Source organism: Bemisia tabaci, chromosome 7 (genome assembly GCF_918797505.1).
Source record: "Bemisia tabaci chromosome 7, PGI_BMITA_v3".
Taxonomy (NCBI): Eukaryota; Metazoa; Arthropoda; class Insecta; order Hemiptera; family Aleyrodidae; genus Bemisia; species Bemisia tabaci.
The window spans coordinates 1,288,359-1,309,531 of record NC_092799.1 but is presented as its reverse complement, the minus strand read 5'-3'; the positions used below and the strand labels follow the sequence as shown (position 1 = coordinate 1,309,531).

At 36.4% G+C, this 21,173-nt stretch overlaps 1 protein-coding gene across 2 annotated transcripts; it reads left to right on the top strand.

Annotated features, from left to right (window-relative positions):
• The first annotated feature begins 592 nt into the window (after positions 1-592).
• Positions 593-19,481, top strand: LOC109036735 (protein phosphatase 1L). Of its 2 annotated transcripts, XM_072302389.1 has the most exons (9): positions 593-822; positions 1,758-2,050; positions 4,270-4,520; positions 7,972-8,089; positions 9,428-9,520; positions 10,067-10,195; positions 13,455-13,585; positions 15,628-15,921; positions 17,495-19,481. In XM_072302389.1, exons 3-9 carry the CDS (start codon positions 4,356-4,358, stop codon positions 17,546-17,548), a joined length of 984 nt encoding a protein of 327 aa, XP_072158490.1. In that variant the 5' UTR covers positions 593-822; positions 1,758-2,050; positions 4,270-4,355; the 3' UTR covers positions 17,549-19,481. The 2 variants fall into 2 exon arrangements, with proteins under 2 accessions (XP_072158490.1, XP_072158489.1); XM_072302388.1 differs by lacking the exon at positions 593-822 and having other exon boundaries at positions 1,728-2,050; positions 15,628-19,481.
• Positions 19,482-21,173: the final 1,692 nt, after the last annotated feature.

Genomic DNA, 21,173 nt, shown 5'->3' with positions numbered 1-21,173 from the left:
GAGAGGCGCGCTCCGTATCAGAACAAAGGCTATGATTGCTCTCTCTCGCGTCATCAAAAGCAGCAAAAAATGAGCCACTACCCAAACTACCGCGTAATGGAAAGTTCTCGCTAATATATTCATCATTTATTAGTACCGATTTTTACGCCCATGAACTATCTCTCACACCATTTTTTTTTGAAACCTCAAGCACTTATCCGGGAAAAACATCATGAGGGTACTTTTTTCTGTCTTTTTTAAAATCGAAATGATCAAATTGCGCACGCCCTTACTTGGATCGCATTAGCAAAAAGGAGCCAGCATGATTACATTGTTTCCAAAATCGTGCAACTTGTCCTTTTTTTAAAAAAGATGCTTAATGTATGCACAGTATTCAAATTTACGTAATTATTTTCCAATAAAAATAACATTTTTTGGTTCTGAAAAGAACTATTTGCTACTCTAGGAAATTTTTCAGATAATTATGAAGAAGCAACATTTTTACAACACTGTAATCACGCTGGTTCTTTTTGCGAAATACGATCCAATTGTTCTACATAACATCCACGAGAATGCGTCATACGTTGCTCATTCCCTAAAATGTTCTCAACGGGTTGGATGTTGGACGCGTATTTTTAGTCATAGAATCCTGGTTTTAGCGATGTGACGTCATATATTTTTAATCGGCAGTTCCCGTTTGTCTTCATGTTGCTCCTGATCTACGACTAGTGCGTTTTTAAAGTTCGAATTATGGTGTAGATTCAAGGATACGTAATAATGACCACGATCTCAAGCTGCTTTGTTCAACTCGTCTGTTTACTGTTCACTTTACACACAGTTTCGGTAAGAAAAAAATACCTTGGTTTGATAAACTTGGCGACCATTTACCAGGGAAATTCCCAAATTTTAGAATAGCAAAAAACTTATTGCGAAAGATAAGCAGGATTTTCCCATTCTTCTTTTTGCAATATATGTAGGCAAGGTTTGTCTTGAGATGAGAAAACTGCAATGAGCTGGTTTTGCTATACTGTTAAACGTGGATTCTCAGCTTCAACGCAATGCATTCTTGGTACGATCTATATTATTTAAAATTTTAATCATTAAGTAAATTATTTTGGAAAAATCGGAATTATAGCCTCCTAATCAATCATTAAGCCAAAAATCATCCTCCAAAATCCTAAAATTAAGTCAAAATTTAGGTTTCCAATTGGCAATCTATTTTGATGTATCGATAATCATGTTTACTTGGAAACAGTACCTTTGACTGTATTTTTAGATCTTGGAACATCATTTTCGGCTCGCATATTCTTCAGTAATAAATCTTGAGACTGAAATTTCGACTTTTCCGAAATAATCCATCTATTGGGTAGAATTTGAAATAAATCCATCAAAAGGGTACGCCTTACAGGAATTAATTCTGCAATCAATCGGTAAAAATCACACATAAAAATTAAAATATTTACCTTTGATGAGCCGTTGAAGTCAAAGGGACGATAGATCGCAGACGCTGCTGAACATTGCTGGTACTATTGCCATCTTTAAGACGGTTCATTAAAAACTCCTAAGGCTAACTTTTTTCAGTGTATCGATCGAACAAAATCCAGGATTTTCAACTTGTAAAAATTGCTGCTACTTGAAGTTTTTTTCTTTAAAGTTTTAAATACATTAGCACGATTCAAAATGACACAACTGTGGCATTTCTTTACACTGAAACAGTTTTTCGTTGATATTTTTGAAGAGGTCTCGTTTGAATTTAAGGAAAACATGTCTTGCCTTAGTGTGCTCGGGAATCACATAAAATGACCGACATCGAATGGAATCCGTGTAGTAAGTTGGAAAACCCTACGCCGAAACAGCTCAAGGACGCTACCAAATACTGCACACTTGTCTTAGATCGTTTCGTGCGGCATCCAGCTAGTTCTTGGAATCTCAACATCAGAAACCCACAGTGCTCAAGAAAAGATCCTCCACCCGCAGAGGGAAGGCCATTCAGATGCACAGTCAAATTTCTAGTAAGATTTGAACTGAGAAATCCTCTAACCCCAAGTTAATTTAGCAGATATCATTACAGGTGAGAATAAATAATTACGCTAATTATAGAATAATCCTTTGCCGATGGTGATTCGACGAACGTCACATTTTGTGTCAGAACGACATGCGATATATTGCATCGGTTAGTTCCAATTTTTCAGCTATTCGTTATTTTTCTCGAATTTTGAGATCGCAATTCTTTTGTTAGGAGACTAAAGAATTCACTTGCCAATGTTGACAAACAAATTCAACGGAATAAAGGCGTGGTTTTTTCATAGGAAAACTGTCGCATTGTAGTGCAGTTTCGATATCAGAATCGAATGTTACATTTTTCCTCTAATAAACCACGCCTTTATTGTGTTGAAAATGTTTGTCAAAATTAATGAGTGAATTCTTAGCCTCCTGACAACAGAATTGCGATCTCAAAATTCGAGAAAAATGACGAATAACTGAAAAAATGGAGCCAATAAATGCGATTCATCGCAAGTCGTTCTGACACAAAATATGGCGCCCATCGAATTACCTTAAAATGAGTGAATTCAACGAGAAGCAGCCGAATTACATGTGACGTTGCCTGTTTTCTTATGTTTTCAGATTTTTTTTTATTTTTTTAGTGTGCGGCTGTTCAAGCACAGTGTAAGTAGAGCCACGCACAGCCACAAGGGGAGGAGCGTGGGGGGTTCTGACCTTGGTTCACGGGGCTTTACAAGGGGGAGGGATAGTCAAGTTCAGGCTTGTGTGAACTTTCCACTTGAAAAAAAAATAACAATGATATTTTCTAGTAAAAATGATTTTCCCCGGCAATTTTCAGGTTTTTTGCATTGTTTTTGTTGGCTATGTGGACCCCTACACTTTTTATAATCCAGGAGAAATTTACGGAAAGTCTCAAGGTGTTATTTTATTTTCATTGTTAAAAAAGGTAACTCAAGAGAGAATTAAGGAGCGTGAAAATATGTAGTTAGGCTTATTCTTGTTGAATGGGTCTGTTATGCGCAAAATGGGTGTAACCACACCAAATTAAGATGGTCCATTTCAATTAATAGATGGACCCGAAAGAACATTGAGTTGTATAAACGAACAGCGAGCTAATTGTTGAAGATGATAAACAAAAAGATAGACAAAGAAAACATGAGGATTATGGAGCGATCCTATTGGATGAAATGGCTCTCAAAAACTAAGGGTTAAAATGATGGACTAACTGAAGGGTCTCAAGCGGGTTGCCGTTAGTTAGCCTAATACCTACTTCATTTTGTCCATTGAAACCACCGGCTTGCACCAATAGGATCGCTCCATACTCCCTATGTCTTCTTTGTCTATCATTTTCTCCATGAATTTCAAGAATCAGCCGGCAGGGTTCATTCCTAAATTTAGTTACGTCCTTATGTCAAGAGAGCAACGGAAAGGTACTTACAGCCAACCGAGTGGAATTTTCACGGGTAGACTCGCACAAAAAGCACGTAGTACATGTCAATACGAAAATGTATGTGCTTATTAAAATTTATAGACAAAGCGACAGAAAAAAAAGACAAGGAGAAAATAGAGCGATCCCAGTAGTGGTAGTGGTTGATTGCAATGGACAAAGAGGCAAGTTATAGATTAACTGACGGAAACGCACGGGAGACCCTGAAGTTAGTCGATCATTTTCCGCCTTAGTCTATAACAACCACTATTTCAACCCATGGAATCCCTCCATTTTCCTTTATCCTCTTTGTCTAGCGCTTTGTCAATCAAATTCAATACTAAGTCCGTGGGTATGTCTGATATATCAAACTTTACTGTATCCGTTTTCGCTCTTTTTCCACGTCGCGCGTCGTCAAAAATCAGATCTTGCAATTAGGAGATTTAAGAAAATCTTAATCAAATGAACAAAACATGTTGGAAACTTTATAATTTTTCTCCCTAATGATTTTAATGGTTTTAAAGCATTTTCTCTCTCCCTATTCAGATGAAAAGATGACATCTAATGCTTTGCGTCCGAGCCCCTATCACCAGTGGCAATTTCAACGAGTTGGCAACACTGTCAATACTCCCTTTATATCAACTGAATATATATTGATTCTTGGTAAGACTGGCTGCTTCGCCTAGAATCAATTGTTTGACATATATTTAAATGAGGGGACAGGGTTGGCACTTCGGAAGAATCGCCACCACATATCACTTGCTCTTTTCCTGAACTTTGCCCCTACAATGACTGATTATAATGAAAATTGTTCATTCTATATTTATTCGCTTATTATTTTCCTTTTTTTTTTTTACAAGATCCCACTTTTTGGAGTTATCGGAAATGGGACAACATTGGTAAAGATAAATTAGAACTCTTGAAGGATCCTTCATCTAAAAAATTAATGGAACGCGTTGAGAAGGTGAAAATAGAAGATACATGGAACGACATTGGCGTTTACGCCGCTAAAGGAAAGCGATCTAAGATGGAGGATACGTTCATGGCCTACGAAAATGCATGGGGCACTGGAGCATCGTTTTTCGGGGTTTTTGATGGACATACCGGTACCGTAAGTTTGAAAAACCCATTTATGGATTTATTACAGAGTATTTCGTTCATGAAAATATCATTTTAGCAATACTTGGAAACCTTATGATAGAGGAATATGTTTTTACTGAGGCTGATCAAAACATAACATCTGGCCTGGATCCATGAGGCGATGGTTCATGGGCAAGAATTTTTACTGATCAGACTAAAGGAAAAAAATCGGATCGAATAAAAAAAATAAGATTCTTTCTGGATTCTTAATTTCAGACTTTTGATGGTTTATGAGGTGGAAAAAACCAGCTTAATGAGGGTAAATTGAATTGCAACTTTGCATGCCCTGGTAAAAATTGGCAGTAGAATGTGTGTTCCAAAAAACTATAGACCTAAAGCCGGGTGTAAGATTTCCATTAGCTTCTGTAGCCGGCTGTACAATTTCTTATAGCCCTTTATAGCCGATGGCGATTAAGCAAAAGCCGGACGATAAAGTTTATGCGAAACGTTACTAAATACGGATACTAGGACTTAGTTAGTTTTTGGACTACCGCTCGCTTTATGTGCCGTAGTATCTTGATTTATTTTGCGAGGAAAGCTCCGTACTTTTGAAGAATGCCTGTCATTCTTAATATGTTGGAGCGCCTTCAATTTCTTATGATACTGTGCAATACCTCTGGTGTGAAATAGTTGATTCAGAATTTCAGACGCCGTGGCACGCTGCGGCGCGGCGGGCGGGCAGCCAGCGCGAAAAGCGCCTCAGCGCCTACAAACCTAACAGGGATACTTCACGCATTGCGCCATGCGTGAAGTATCCCTGTTAGGTGTGTAGGCGCCAGTGCGTCGCCGCTCCGCTTTGTGTTAGGCTCTAATATTTAATCTCGCGGAGTCATCGTTTTTCAACTCATGATTTTGAAATGTTTGCACACTCTGTATGGACTATTCTCATTTTAATTGATGAAAAAAAATATGTTTTAAAGGGAAATATAATGTGTGTTTTGTAAATATTAAGGTAGTTCCGTATCAAACTTAATGATTTCCAAAGCACAAGAATTTCTACACGATTTCTTATAGCCTTTTATAGCCAATGGCGATAAAATGTAAAGCCCGGCGATAGGAACTATAGCCCAACTGTATACTTTTTTATAGCTTCGTATGGCCCGGCTATATGATTTGCTCCGCTTTCTACAGCCAGCTATATGATTTTCAATAGCCTTCTTCAGCCGGCTATAAGAATTTCTATGGTATTTTGAAACGCAGCTCCTATCGCCAGTTTTATCAGGGTGATTTCTCTGCGGCTTGTATGTTGTGCTTGTGCCAAAATTCTCAATTATTACGACACATTAACAATTTCGAGGTACCATTACTATAATCGTGCTCAATTTTGCGTTCAATTTTATTTGACTTTGATTGGCCACAATCCATCCATCCATTTTTCGGTCGCCATTACTGCCGGTGGTGTTCGATGAGATCTCATCGATCAATAGACGTCGAGATCCACAGAATTGAACCACCGAAAGTGGGGGGGGGGGGGGGGGGGGGGGCAAAAATGTTGGACCCGAATACAACCTCAATGTCACTCTCTATTTCCGGTTAGAGTTAATTGCACGAGTCATGCACGAATCTTGATGGATCCAGTAATTAGATCCGGTAGAAAATGTGCCTCTACTTTTAGATGAAATCTCCGATGGGAAAAGGGTATAAGTGAAGTTGCATATAGGTTTTTTTCTATATAAATATGTTCGATTTCAATAAAACGTACCGTTTCATGATACTGAGTTAGAGGCTTTCTTACATTTATCCCTTGATTATACATTGATAATTTGTAATGGACATTTAGGCAATGAATGGGCCTGTTGCAAACTTTTGCTAGAACAAAACCAAGAGTTGTTCCTTCTACATGATGTCTCAAAAATCACGATGAGCGCATCGGCAAGCTCTGAAATGCACTCCTAATTTCACAATCTACGTATTTGCTTCTTTTAAGATTCCCGCTTCAAAAAGGATACTACAGCACAGGTGAAAATTTCGTTAGAGGAGTCGTTCCATTCAATCCGTTTTCAACATGGCCAACGCTTCCGCGCGCAAGTTGAGCAGAGTCCGAGGTCAATCGAGGCGGATATCTATCAACACGAGAAAAATGTGAATGTAAACACGCCGATTATTATAAGGTGGTTAAAATTATCGTCCCGTCACATGTGTTTTGGCGGATTGGTGTCGGCTATGCTGAAGGCTGCATAACGTTTGCGCACACTTTTCTTACCGATAACGTTTGCGCACGCTTTTCACGAATATCATTTGCGCACACTTTTTACCGATAACATTTGCGCACACTGCACCATTTGGCAACGCTTCAATGATGCGTCAGTAGTATCGCTTCGTGATAAGACAATTCAACGGACGGATAATTTATAAACGGATGAGGGGAAATTTTCATTTAAATAAATTCCAATAAGCAATCAATAAGTAAATGAATAAATAAGTTAATAAGAAGAAAAAAGAAAATGAAGAAAGTTAAGAAAATAAGGTATATGGTTACTCACAGATTTTTCGCTGTTACTTCAGCTAAAAATGCTGTCATTGTCTTCACCGGAATCATCTTCAGTGCAAGGACGGGTTTTAGGGCTGTTTTTAGGGCAGGTTGCATTTGAAGAGCAAGTTTCATCAGCACCATTTCAGAAATGGATTCAAAAACAGCCCTAAAACCCGTCCTTGCACTGAAGATGATTCCGGTGAAGACAGTGACAGCATTTTTAGCTGAAGTAACAGCGAAAAATCTGTGAGTAACCATATACCTTATTTTCTTAACTTTCTTCATTTTCTATTTTCTTCTTATTAACTTATTTATTCATTTACTTATTTATTGCTTATTGGAATTTATTTAAATGAAAATTTCCCCTCGTCCGTTTATAAATTATCCGTTAGTTGAATTGTCTTATCACGAAGCGATACTACTGACGCATCATTGCAGCGTTGCCAAATAGTGCAGTGTGCGCAAAGGTTATCGGTAAAAAGTGTGCGCAAATGATATTCATGAAAAGTGTGCGCAAACGTTATCGGTAAAAAAATTGTGCGCAAACGTTATGCACCGATGCTGAATATTGCGTAGTATCCTTGTGAGCAGAGGTTAGATGGAATGCCTCCTCTAACGAAAAGTTCACCTGTGCCGCGGTATCGTTTTTGAAGCGGGAAGCTCGAAAAAATGCAAATTTCTTACGCAAATTGTGAAGGAAGGAGTGCGTTTCAGACTTTGCCAATGCGCTCATCGTGATTTTTGTGACACTTTTTATAAGTAACAACTCTTATTTTTGCTCTACCGAAAGTTTGCAACAGGCTCATTGTTCGAGGAGGGACCATACATTTGGCCCCTAGATCTCTTCCTTTTGAAACGTTGCACTGATTGCAAAACTATTGACCTAACAGTTTAATGTCCTACAAACTCTTGCTGAACGCTCAATTATACCATGTTTCTTGCTTAATAGTATGCTGCATCCTATGCACGAGACAGGTTGATGAAAAATATTGTCAACCGAGTAGCAGACCTGAAATCTTTGATGGGATCACCAATAGAACCGGACCCATATACGTCTGAACAAACATGTACGTTTGTATGTTTAATATATAGAGAGGCTTTGAATGTTGATTCTTTCTCTACATACAGAGGTAGAATTTCTATGCTTATCGCCAAATTAATTTGACCATGGACAGCTTTTTAAAATATCACAAATCTCCATTCGCAATTGGAGGCAGAGCTGCAAAATTTTACGAAACTTCACAAAATTTCTCACATTAAAAGTTCATGAAATTTTGTGCAATTTCTTGAATACTTTTTGAACTTTTCAAAAGACTCAGTTTACAAACCACGACTCAGATAAACAGTAAGGCCTTGATTATTTATTATTTTTTTTTAAAAAAAATATCAGGAGTCGAATTTCGAAGTTTCATATCGAATTCTCAGACATGATTTCTTGCGGGTAGCATGCGCAGTTCCTTAAAAATTTATGGCATTTCATGAGAAATGAAATTTCCGTTTTGATATCAGCAAAATTGACTTAGACATGAAAGAATTTTACTGACTGCTGGATTCTTCATCATTAACGATCCACTGAAAATCTAGTTATAGATCTCTGTTAGTGTTAATCTCAGTGGCGAGGCGTGAATAATCGATCATGGATAATTCTGTATTTGAAGATACGGTAGAGAATCGATTGTTGATGTGTTCGTTGCGAACACCCTGTTCATCCATCCTTTTTCATATGTTTACATGGCAGGCCAATCAATACCTATATCGCAAAGCACGTCACGCCACGGGTTAATTCTGGATCTGCGCCTCGATTGTTGAATCGTTTATCGAATGAATTCGATCGATAACTCCCTATCTTCACAATGCTATATATCGATCAAGGTCATTCGATAACAATTCAAGAATCGACCCGCTGCGCCTCGATTGTTGAATCGTTTATCGAATGAATTCGATCGATAACGCCCTATCTTCACAATGCTATATATCGATCAAGGTCATTCGATAACAATTCAACAATCGACCCGCTGGTTACCTACGTCTACCAGCCGTGTGATAATCACTATCAGAAATCTAATACCGGCCACTAAATTTCCTGGAAATGAAATAAAGTCCAGAATGTATTGAGCAATATTCTTTTTTTACCCATGCAGAACGTTTTAAAACTCCCAGAAATCCAACTATTTGATAAAGGAATAATGAGACTCCGTTAATTCAGAGTAGATAACACAATCATAAAGTGCAAACACGTCATGTTAAGAACTACATACATATATATTGAGTAAACTTGAAGAGTTCACTTTATGAAGTGTGCGGTATAATAAATTAAATCTCACGACTCTTATGGGTGAGTCAAAACGGTGTCAAAACGAGATTTTAGTTTCGAAAAGATTTAACATGTTTTTTGTCTCTAGCAGTGGTCATTGGCTCAGTGAAGAAAGGCTGCCACGAAGCTGACCCATATCGTTGGAGATGGGAGAAACCGAAGAGTGAGTCGAAGAGAAAACGTCGTAAGTGCTGTCTTCTTTATTATTCCTCTATGAAAAAGTACCCGAGTGAGATATTTTTGCTAGATTTTGGTGGTTGTCGCATGCAAATGTCCATTAATATCGTCACTATTTTCAATTATTGAAAATCTTTAAACATTGTTCTCAAAAAAGGGGAAAAAAGAAATAACTTGGATAAAAAATGTCTGTTCCCGGATCAAAATTAAAAGTATGGTAGCGTTTTTCATTTTTCCCAGTTGCACGAATTTCATGCAACACAGTTTAATATGTGGATTGAATCAGAAATGCAAAAGTGCTGAATTCCCAAATGGCTGTGCTTCAATAAAGAACAGTGGCAGTTAAGTGTCATACAGTACTATCAAAAGCACTAGCTGTGAAGCGACATGTCTGTATGTATAGTGTTCAACCATCACTATATTTATCAATTGCTATTGCTTATCATCTATCAATTTCTTCAGAGCACATATTCATAACTGCACATTTTACAGTTCATAAAGACATATTTGATTCGACCATTTGGTGCATGCTCACTGAAGTGTTTTTTCGCAGACCTCAATCGTTTAAAACCATATCTGGAGGTTGGAGGAATAATCGACTACCAAATGTTTCTGAGAGACGTGTTTAAATCAACAGACCTTGACCTTTGCGCATCTGCACGAAAGAGAGAGTTTGAAACAGGTAAAGTTGGTGAAGTACCTAGTAAAGTTAGGTAAAATTAGTAAGCATCTTTGCCAGGTTGCATCGCAAACGCACCCTGTATTTTAAAAAATAACCTCTTACTCAAGTGGCAATTTTCAACGGAAAAATCGCGATATCCTGAAATTAATTTACGATATTTGGCTAGAAAATCGCTAGGATCGTCAAAATCTGACCGTTTATCCTTAATTTTGTTGCAAATTTATCTCTATAAAATTGCATACAGTAAAATCGAAATTGTATCTCAATTATCACGATTTTTTGGTACACGGACTTTATGTCCACTTTTTTTACGCCCACAGACTTTTCGTCCACAATTTTTACGTCCACAGTTCTAAAGCCCACACTATTGGTAAGTCCATTACTTAAACGTCCATTACTTAAACGTCCACTAACTTAAGTCCGCAAATGTAAAGTCCACTAAAATCAAATTCAATCGTCATATTTTCGTCCATGTGTAAAATTATATTGACAATATCGAAATGAGAAAATTAAGAGAGAATGAGGTGTTGTTATCGTAACTCATATTTTAAATTAATGTTAATTTCTTCTTTTGATTCATCTTTTCAAATTGTCTTCGGTAAATACTTGGTTTCATTTCTATCCTTGAAATTTCTGATGTAAAATATGCCTTAAATGTGCATTCTTTTTTTTGTAAATGAAATTGATTACTTTATTTTAAAAACATTTACATTTTTAAAATGTGGTAAATATGTGTAAAACCTTTTCAAGCAATGGCATCGATATGAATCTCAATGAGCCGTAGTTGTGATGAAAGAAACTATACAAAAATTACTAAAAGAGGAAAAAAACTAAGGAGCACGCATTTTTTTGTTTTTAACTTATTTGTACATCGACCTTTTTTGGTCAAATACGTCCAATTTTGAGCGTTTGGTTGCGCTTACACAACGCTGCAGCACAGTAAAAGCCCAAAACATAATAGAATAAATTTGAATGCTTTGGAAATCATTAAATTTGATACGGAACCACGATTATATTTACAAAAAACACATTATATTTTCCAGTGGTAAAATTTTCTTCTTCATCAATTATTTAAGTAAGAATAATTCATGCAGAGTTTTACAACATTTTAAAATTATGAGTTGAAAAACGCTGACTCCGCGAGTTTTAATATTAGAGCCTAACACAGAGCGGAGCGGCGTGTTAGCAGCGCAGAACGCGCACTGACGCCTACAAACCTAACGGGATACTTCACGCATTGCGCAACGCGTGAAGTATCCCGTTAGGTTTGTAGGCGCCTGTGCGCGCTGGTTGCCTGCCGCGCCGCAACGCTTTAAGCAACTATTTCAAGTCATAGGCGTTGCACAGTATCTTACAAGATTGAAGGCGCCCGAAATAACTAGTCGAAGAGGACTTTCAATTTTGACTGCATCTGTTACTGAAAAATGTTTAATTTGGCATTGGAGCGTTTCCTAGGCTCCCGCTTTGGTTTTCATCTTATCACATCCGTACACTGTACCATGAACACATGTTTTTATCTGCTCTTAGAGTCAGTTCTCTTTCATGACTTGATTCATGAATGAAATGTTTTTAAGAATGAAAGGTAGTAGTAGTATGCATTTATTTTTAGGGTGGTTCCTGTCATTCAAATGAGAAGATAAAAATGTGGACATAACATGTCCACAATTTGGACACTTTTGTACATATTCATGGTTGGACATTAAATCATTTGGACTTAATAAAGACTAGACTTAACGTTTAGTGGACATTAATAGCGGTGGATATTTACTTAATGGACGAAAGGTAGGTGGGCATAAAGTCCTAGGAGCGATTTTTTATTCGATAATATTGGGATAAATCTTCGTCGATAAACTTATGATTTTATAGCAAATTTATGCCATGAAATCGCAATTTTTTATTCGATAATATTACAATATCTAAATCGACGTCAATATAAAATCGGAAAAATTTTGGCAAATAAGCGATGATCATGATTAAGGCCCTTTCAGCAGCAGCGATATTTGAATGTTGGTAACACTGTTTTTTCTCCATTTACATATTCTGTGTGAGCCAGTTTGCCCCACCTAAAATTGACGTTTTCAATGGATTTAAATTACACAAAAGCAGTGTTGCCAACTTGCAAAATCACTACTGCTTCTCTATGATGCCAGCAGGAATCGACAAGTGATTTCTATTAGTCTACCAGTTATCCTTTTTTTTTTCTCAATGATCATGTCCTTTTTAAATGAAAAGGGACGTTTAAAGTTATCCTTAAATTAATTTGTTCATGTATCATGTTTCATATGTTCCGTATGTATGTCACATTTGTATGTTTTATATGTACCATAGAAACCATGTAAAAAAAAAAAAATTTTCCCGAAAGTTAAATAATTTCAAATCTTGGATAAGTTCCCATTTTTACGGATCCACAAAAATCAATATCCATTCTGAAGTTCGAACCATATTTGATGTAACCATTTGTAAGAGCTGCAAATATATGTCTTGTACCTATCTACTTGAATTTAATTCATAATTATATTAAATTTACAAGGGTATTAAGTAACAAAATAATGTATATAATACAAATCATCTGAAAGAACAGGAAATATGGAATTCTCTGATTCTTTGTTTGTGAAATTAAGTGTAAAAGTTTACGAGTTTAAATTATTTATTTCTTCATTTTTCCTTTCGCACTCTAATCACACTTTCATTATTATCCTCGAAACCATCAGCGGATCAAACCAATTGGCAACATTGTTTTTATTCCATTCAAGCGTATGAAAATGTATCGATTCTTGCAGGAGTCATGTGCTACTACAAGAATCGATTATTTGACATCGGTTTAAATGGCAAAAATCCGGTGTTGTCAAATTGCTAGATCCGCTTCTGTACCGAACCGTTTCACTTGAGCGTTATTTTAAGATTCATGCACTACAGAATTCTACTTGCAGACTAAATCTTGATGGGAGCTCAAGAGTTTTCTACCTTTCTAATATTTTTACTCAAGTAGCACTATCTGAGAGGTTTAACGTTTCTTTATTTACATAATGTTCTATTTTACTTTTGTAACTTATCATTGTTTCAGCAATCACTTGCCTCACTATGGTTTTAAATTTTTGAGAATATCCATCTCAAAATGTTTATAGATCACTGCTCTAGTATCGCTAACGATTGATTTTTTTTAAGACTAAGTCCCAATTTCCGTTGAAGCAGGTCACATTAATGTTAAAAACGCTAATTTCTTCATGCTCAAATATTAAAAGAGTGATTTTTTTCCCAGGCACTACGGCCTTGGTCGCAATAATAGACGGATCCCAGTTAATTGTGGCGAATGTTGGTGACTCTCGGGGTGTCATGTGCGACTCTAATGGAGATCCAGTGCCATTGTCGTTTGACCAAAAACCTGATAGGGTAAGTGTCAAAGGAGGATAATACAATCATAATCACTTCCCACTTGAAAAATTAAGATAGTGCATCCCAATGTATATGCAATTTCACCACCCATAGAGTATTCTATAATATTTGTTTCTTTTTTCCCCTTGATAATTCTGAAAATATTATCTTGTAAATGGTGCAATTGTTTTTATGTCCAAATCAATAATCAACGAATAGAGTGCCTAGAGAGAAAGAGTAAGGACCTGTCAAAATATGAAGCTTTCAGGGCCGGAAAAGGCGGTCAACCTTCTAACACATAAACTGCCGCTGCCAATCTTCAGATTCCAATATCAAACGAAGCTGGCTAACAAAGCTCATAAATAAGCGTCCTTCCACAAAAATGGATGAAGTCATATAATTTTTTTTTTTGTCACGTGACCTCAAATAAATTTACAATCAAATATAAGGTTGGGTCCGTCGTGGAACCTTACAAAGAGTAAATATTAGATATTAGACACAAGACAGAGTAAACATTAGGGGGGAGGGGGAATCTGAGACTTTTTCAAGAAGTATACTTCAGGATTACCGATGTTGAGTTAAGTAGTCAGGGAAGCTGAGATCTAAATAACTTGAGTTTTAGGGTGGCTGTTCTTTTGGGACCTAAAAGCTCTATGATCTAACCTCAAAATTACCGACGTGCCAGTACTCTCCCCTTGTAGGAACTCTGTTACCAAAAAAAATAAACACCAAAAATACATTTACATGCGAGTGTATTAAAAGCTATCAGGAAACTTCTTTAGGTGGTCACCAAATCATGATCTTTGTACATCAAATTTAACCTTGAATAACTGAGAAAATTTTCGATCGAACTGAAAAAAAAATAAAAAAAATAAATAAAAAATAATTGAATAAAATTGAATAATGTTCAGCTTCCACAGCATGCTTGAAAAAGAATAAGGAGTTCATTTTGACACGACCCTCGTTCCATGAGTTGAATGAATGGCAAACAGAGTTGTCGACTGTAAGAATTGAGAATAATGTAGAAAGAAAACTTTGGTCGTAAGGACAACTTTAAAAATGTAGGGCATAGAATACCAGCATCGTTAATCACTTTTCGAGAAAAAGTAAAAAGTAAAAAGTAAAAAGTAAAAAGTAAAAAGTAAAAAGTAAAAAGTAAAAAGTAAAAAGTAAAAAGTAAAAAGTAAAAAGTAAAAAGTAAAAAGTAAAAAGTAAAAAGTAAAAAGTAAAAAGTAAAAAGTAAAAAGTAAAAAGTAAAAAGTAAAAAGTAAAAAGTAAAAAGTAAAAAGTAAAAAGTAAAAAGTAAAAAGTAAAAAGTAAAAAGTAAAAAGTAAAAACAAAAACAAATAAATCATCTAAAGTTTGACAAACCGAGTGAGAGGTGGGGAAGGGGTGCAAACCAAAATTGCGATTTAATGACATGAATTGAGATTTTTTTTATACATGAAATTGCACTATTTTTTACTGTGATACTATTATATTTTTACATCATTCGGTCACTATATGCCCATTTCAAACGACCGATGAGATTGAGCGCCATGTATCAGAAAGATAGGCAATTTGCAATGCAAAGAAAAATTGAAAGTAACTTCAATGTCAATGAGAGGCGCCCCTTCAACCAGTAGATAGGCAACAAACCTAACACTCTAATGCAGCAGCAATAATTTGGCCGAGTTTAGCAGAAAAGAACCAAGCCACATCAGTTTTTGCAAAATTTAACGGAGGAATACAATTTTTTACAAGAGAACGTTTGTGCGGATTTTCCTTGGAATTTGTAAGGAATTTGCCTCGTGCTATGCAGAAAATTCACCGAGATTTGCACACAAATCATCAGAACCGTTTTCATGTAAAAAAAATAATCGCCCGATTGACTTTGGTAAGAGTTAATGTGGCTTGGTCTCTCTCTCCTAAACGCGGTCCAATTTTACTTTGTCATTGCAATATAATGCAGAATGCCAGTAGATAGGCAATGGATGTTATGTTATGTTATGTTGTGTTGTATGTTACCTTGCATGTGTTTTGTTTATAAGAGTAATTGTGCATTGATTATCATTGAACAGAAAGACGAAGCCGAAAGACTCGAGAAAGCAGGTGGGAGGATCTCGTGTGACGATGGAGGCATCACTCGATTGAATGATTGTTTTGCGATATCACGATCTCTTGGCGACCAGGCCGAGAAACTCAAACATCAACTGATCCCGGACCCTGAAGTTTTTATTTTCGATCTCTCCAAGTATAAGCCCAAGTTTATAGTTTTAGCTACCGACGGTCTCTATCATCACTTGACCAACGACCAGGTTGTCGCTTTCATTCATCAACGACTCCATGAAGATGATTTGGGGGCAAAAAGTTTGGTACGTTATGCTTACCTGCTCGGAGCTAGAGATAATATCACGGTCATGGTGATTTATTTCGAAAACGACAAATGGCCTCCGAATCCTAGGAATAGTTGGACGACTATGATACCATCGGTTGTTAGACGAAAATATACCGAGGTGTTCGGTTACCCAGTCGAAAAACCTTGAAGTAATATTTTATTAAGCTTTCAGAAGCTTACAAATAGTTGGGGAAATAAGTTCAATAGTTTATTTATAGAATATTGTATTATTCTTGATACAATCTTTTTAGACTGAAAGAAAAAACTTGTGCCAATGTTCAATTTTTCCTAAAAAATCCAGATTAAAGAAATAAGATTATCGCAACATTGAAATAATCTTCGAAGAGAAGCTTAATTTTTTAAGATGAACCGAACATTCTATTAACCTTGAGAATAACATCAATCCGAGAGCTGGTCGTATTAAGCTTTCTTCAATCTTGGGGAGCGATTTGAGACACAAGCTTTGGAGAATAATATTCCATCAAGTTTGAGCTTATAAAATTACAATAATATTTCTTGTTTAATCTTGTGGCTTAAGCTTTTAAGAATAAGATTGAAAGAAAAACCTCGTGTCGATATTCAAATCTTCAAGCCACCAGAGTGCGCTGATGCTTGTCATCTCTTCAGGCCAAATTTCAGGCAAATTTCTAAAATTTATTTCCCCGTCTTTCAACATCTCAAGATTGAGACAACCTTTTGGAAAAAATGGCATCAATGAAATTCCAAGATTGCCTCAAGGTAAAATTTACGATTGGGTAAATGGATCTGTCGCATCAGGCAATTTGCAAGCGGCTCAAATGTTGTTTCGAGAAATTGCATCAATACGCATAAGCATAATGAAGGTTTAATGGAAAATATCCTTCAAAGGCACGATCACGAGTTGGAGCGCCTTCATTTCTTTATGATACTGTACGCATTTTTATAGAGTTAGTTTAGTTGCCTATCCGATTCAAACTTAGCCAAAGTCTCTAATTTCATTACACGCTCTTCACACTGTGCCTATTCTTACGACCATATATTACGGTGAGAAAATATTGTGTATTCACAATACCGGCGAAATACAATCATTACGCTACACTTGTTCCTTATATTTCATAATTGTAAGTTTTTCCATTTCTTCACTCGTGGCTTGTAAATTGCCGCGACGATCCTAAAGTGCGTTCGACTGATGTATCGATTGATACACAGAGGAGACCGTTTTGCCGCAAGAGCCGATATTCGGTTATTCTGGACCAGAGTTTTTGGTCCAGGCAGCCAATCATCGGGTCCAGGTAACCGATTTTTGGTGATAAGAACTGAGGTTCGATTTAGGCGACCAGCTTTGGTTAGAAATATATGAATCGTATTGATGGCCAAAGCGCTAAAGTACGTATCACCATTATAGTGGCTTAAAATTTTCGCTCCTGCTATGTTTTTTTCAAAAAGAAACGAGCCAAATTGCTCAATCTTCTTTGATTTATGAAATTGAATTACAATTGCAATTTTAATGGTAGCTGAGGCTTGGCGCAGAGTTACAACCAAAACTATAGTAAACTGCTTCCATCACGCAGGATTTTGCGCCAAATTTGGCGAAGATGGTGATGACGAAGACGATGATTTTGTGATGATTGATTTTGACGAGTTTTTGTGCGTTCACGACTGCAACGTAACGGAGGAGGAGGCAGGAGTTTTAAGCTCCATTAAACACAAATTGGAAGCAGCATTTTGTGAAAAATTTTCATGCCAGTCCAAGATTACTGACTTTTTTAAGCACACCTGAAGTTTTTTCAAGTTTTAACTACATTAGTTTTAAAATTAAATATTTTTAAATTTTTTAATATTTGCACAATACTATATTTACAAAGTGGACGTCTACAATATACAGTGCAGTGAATTACAAAAATCGTACGGAGTACAGCCGTTTGAACATTCCCTGGCGTTTCCTGCTTTCTCCTAAGGTAAGCCATTTTTTTCCTAAGTTCGGTTAAAAGACGTATCGGATAACACGACGAAATCCCGTGACCCCTTGAATGTCGTATTAACCGATATCTACTGTATATGAAAAAAAGCTAATGAATATACATTTGCTGAAAGAGCGATGAATATAATTCTAATTTGGCTGAGGGTAGATAAAGCTATAAGCTTTTTTATATATATTTCCATCAATGAATTTAGTCTAGCTATTGTTAATGTTATTATGGCCACTGTTAAAACAATATTATTTATTCATGAATTTACCATGATTAACTTAAATCGAAGTATCAGATAAACTCCTGCTGTAACATCAAATCTTCTTTGCTCAGAATATTCTGCTGACAGAAAAAAACCAGGGAGGCTTTCAAGAATTAATGTTGACTAGTTTTCAAAGGAAGAACTAAAGTATGGTGAGAAGTCCGAAGCGTTGCAAACAGAGATGCGTGGCTTTGCACTTTCTGCCGTGCTAAGGAAAAACGCCGTATTCGAGAGTTGCCGAATTGCCTCTGATAAAATGTTTATTTTTGAGAAAAGTTATCAATATTTTTCATTGAAATTTTAAGACTATTTAGATCAAATTACAAACAAAATTCCCTGAAAAATCGAAAGAAACATGTTTATAAATATTCCCGGAAATTCGTGATTTATCAAAGGAAATTTAGCAGCGCCTAAAGGCTGATACAGCGTTTTTTCCTAGCACGGCAGCTTTGGCCATCGGTGTATCCATTATCCGCGGCATCTCTCAGAAATCGAAGTTCAACTTTCATGACCGAAAACTACGACCACCTTAATGGACTGAAAACTGAGGATATAAGTTTTTTCCTTGTTATGAGAAAAAAGCTACATGTATTTTAATTGCATTTTTTGAAAATATGTGTTATGTTTTAATTTTTTATGAGGAAACTAACCGATGGACCAATCTGAATTTCTTACAAATATTATTGGTTACTCCGGTGAAATACACAGAAAGTGTCAAGAGAAGGTATTCGGTACTACTTTTCAACGGAGAAAATTCCCTTCAAACCCCGTTGTCTCAACTCGAGAAGAATTCACAAATTGATTGCGGTAGACGCACGGGTCGTATGACAGTAAGTTGGAATTTTATTAGCCAACGAGCGCATGAAGCTGAATATCCCAATACAGAGGGAAAAAGCTCATATGAGCACACATTTCCTTCAAAGAGATACGCTGTTTTATTCAACAATAGTAATGACCATTCAGGAAGGCAACTGCAGACGCGTTCCGGGTCTAGGTCGACCCATCCACAGTGCAGCGCAGCCTCCTGAATTTTCTGCTACCAAGCTCATTTTTAACGCACGTTGGCTAAAAAATTCCAACTTCCTGTCGATAAGAATTGTTCTTTGCTGAAAATAAAGCCTCTATAACAACGTTCCCTCTCCTCGCAGAGGTCACACGTTTGTTCTTTTTTTTAAATCGATTATAGTTCTAGGTCTATTTTATTTAATCTATAATAGAGTTTTTACATACCTTGCTGCATTGTAATACCTGGAATGTGCTATATTTTTTGTAAATATTAAATATGCGTATAATGAGTAAGAATAATAAAAAGGTGATATCAAATTATTTGTATTCTTTCCTTTTGAATTTCGTTGACAAATGTTAACTTTTCACCCCCAGGTATTACTTTAAGCTTCATCAAGTTGCAAGGGTCTGATTATGAAAATGCTGGCTGTGATTATCTGCAAACACATTCGCGGTGCATTGCTCGATGAGGCGTGAAAAAAGGCGCAACATCAGTGGCGAGGCGTGAATGATCGATTTTTAATATTTCTCAATTTAAAGCTATGGTAAAAAATCGATTATTAATCGATTATCGATTACCTGTTTATCGATCCTACTCTATAGGTTTAAATGACAAATCAATCGATAGCAAAGCACGCCACGCCACTGCGCAACGTGTCTGGTATTTCATGAGTTTAAGGATACTCTCAGATTAGTTTCACGATTACAATTTCATTTTTATGAGTTGTGAGACTACCTATATATTTGCGTAAGCTAGAAAGGTTTTCCTGCGTAACTTTTCCCGATTGTCCGTCGAAATTTCAATAAAAGTAATTTATTTTTAACCGGATAGTTCTCAGCGTCTCATAGCTTACTCTGGAATTGTAAATACCCGCCTATTTTTGTACCTTCGGTTACGCCCATGGTAAATAATAATATGTAGGTTTTCACATTTTGGAGATTTTCACAAGTCGATTACTTCAATCTCTTCCTCCTTAAAGTGCTCTGATAACAAAGAAAAAATGTGCACTTTGACTCCCTTGACTACTCTTATACTTACGTTTTAGGTATAGTAGAGCGTCTCGGGGTTTTCCCCCTCGCGATGCTTGCGTTATTTCTCCTTGTGTGTGGTTTTTTTTAGAGATGCTCGTTTGAGGACGCAAGGAGAAAAAAAATGTTTTACTGCTGCGTCATTAAAATCAGTATATCACCATACGCACGCACACCCCTGAGAGAAACCAGAGGAAAGTTTTTTAAAAAAAAATTCTGATGGAGTGACGCACTTTTTTTTTCTACCTCAATTTTCTTTTGACTATCACAGGTTTTCCTCCAAAAATCATCTTGCCATTTTGATTTTTAAAAAAGTATGAAGGACTGTCTACCTTACGGATAGTGTGCCTTTTATTCCGAACCAGAATAAAAATGGCAGTTAAAAAAATTGCGCTTAGGGTCGCTCATTACCATGCCAGATACTGAAGAAAGTTCTGCAACTCTGCATTAGGTATCTGTTAAAATTGTTTCACAGCCACAAATACTCATGCAACCGAAATATTTTTGCTTGGTGGACATGCCTTTCTCTTTTTGCTATAAGCATTTAATTCAAGGGACGAGATGTATATGCTGGTCTTGTCAAGAATCCGTATAACTACACTGCTCGTCCCCTAATTTATCCTCATACTTAAGTGTTTTGACAGGAATGCATGCAGTCCATAGGGTGATTTAAATACATTCAATTTTAAGGCAGCATGTTGTTATTGTTAGTTTTTCTGTTAAAAACGAGGCAGTTGGGCAAGGAAATAAGGTACAGATTAGCAATTTTCGGTCAAATTCGCATGAAATCGACTCTGACTAGACAATGAGAGAACTTTTAAAACAGATTTAAGTTTTCTAAAATCAAAGCGCGGAAATTTTTGAAAGAATGAGGAGGGAAAAGAAACCTGAAAACAAGTTTAAAAAACAAACAAACACGTCATTCGGTTTTAGTCTCTGATGGCACCACTGTGATGTAATATTTTTTATCATCTTACGCACGAA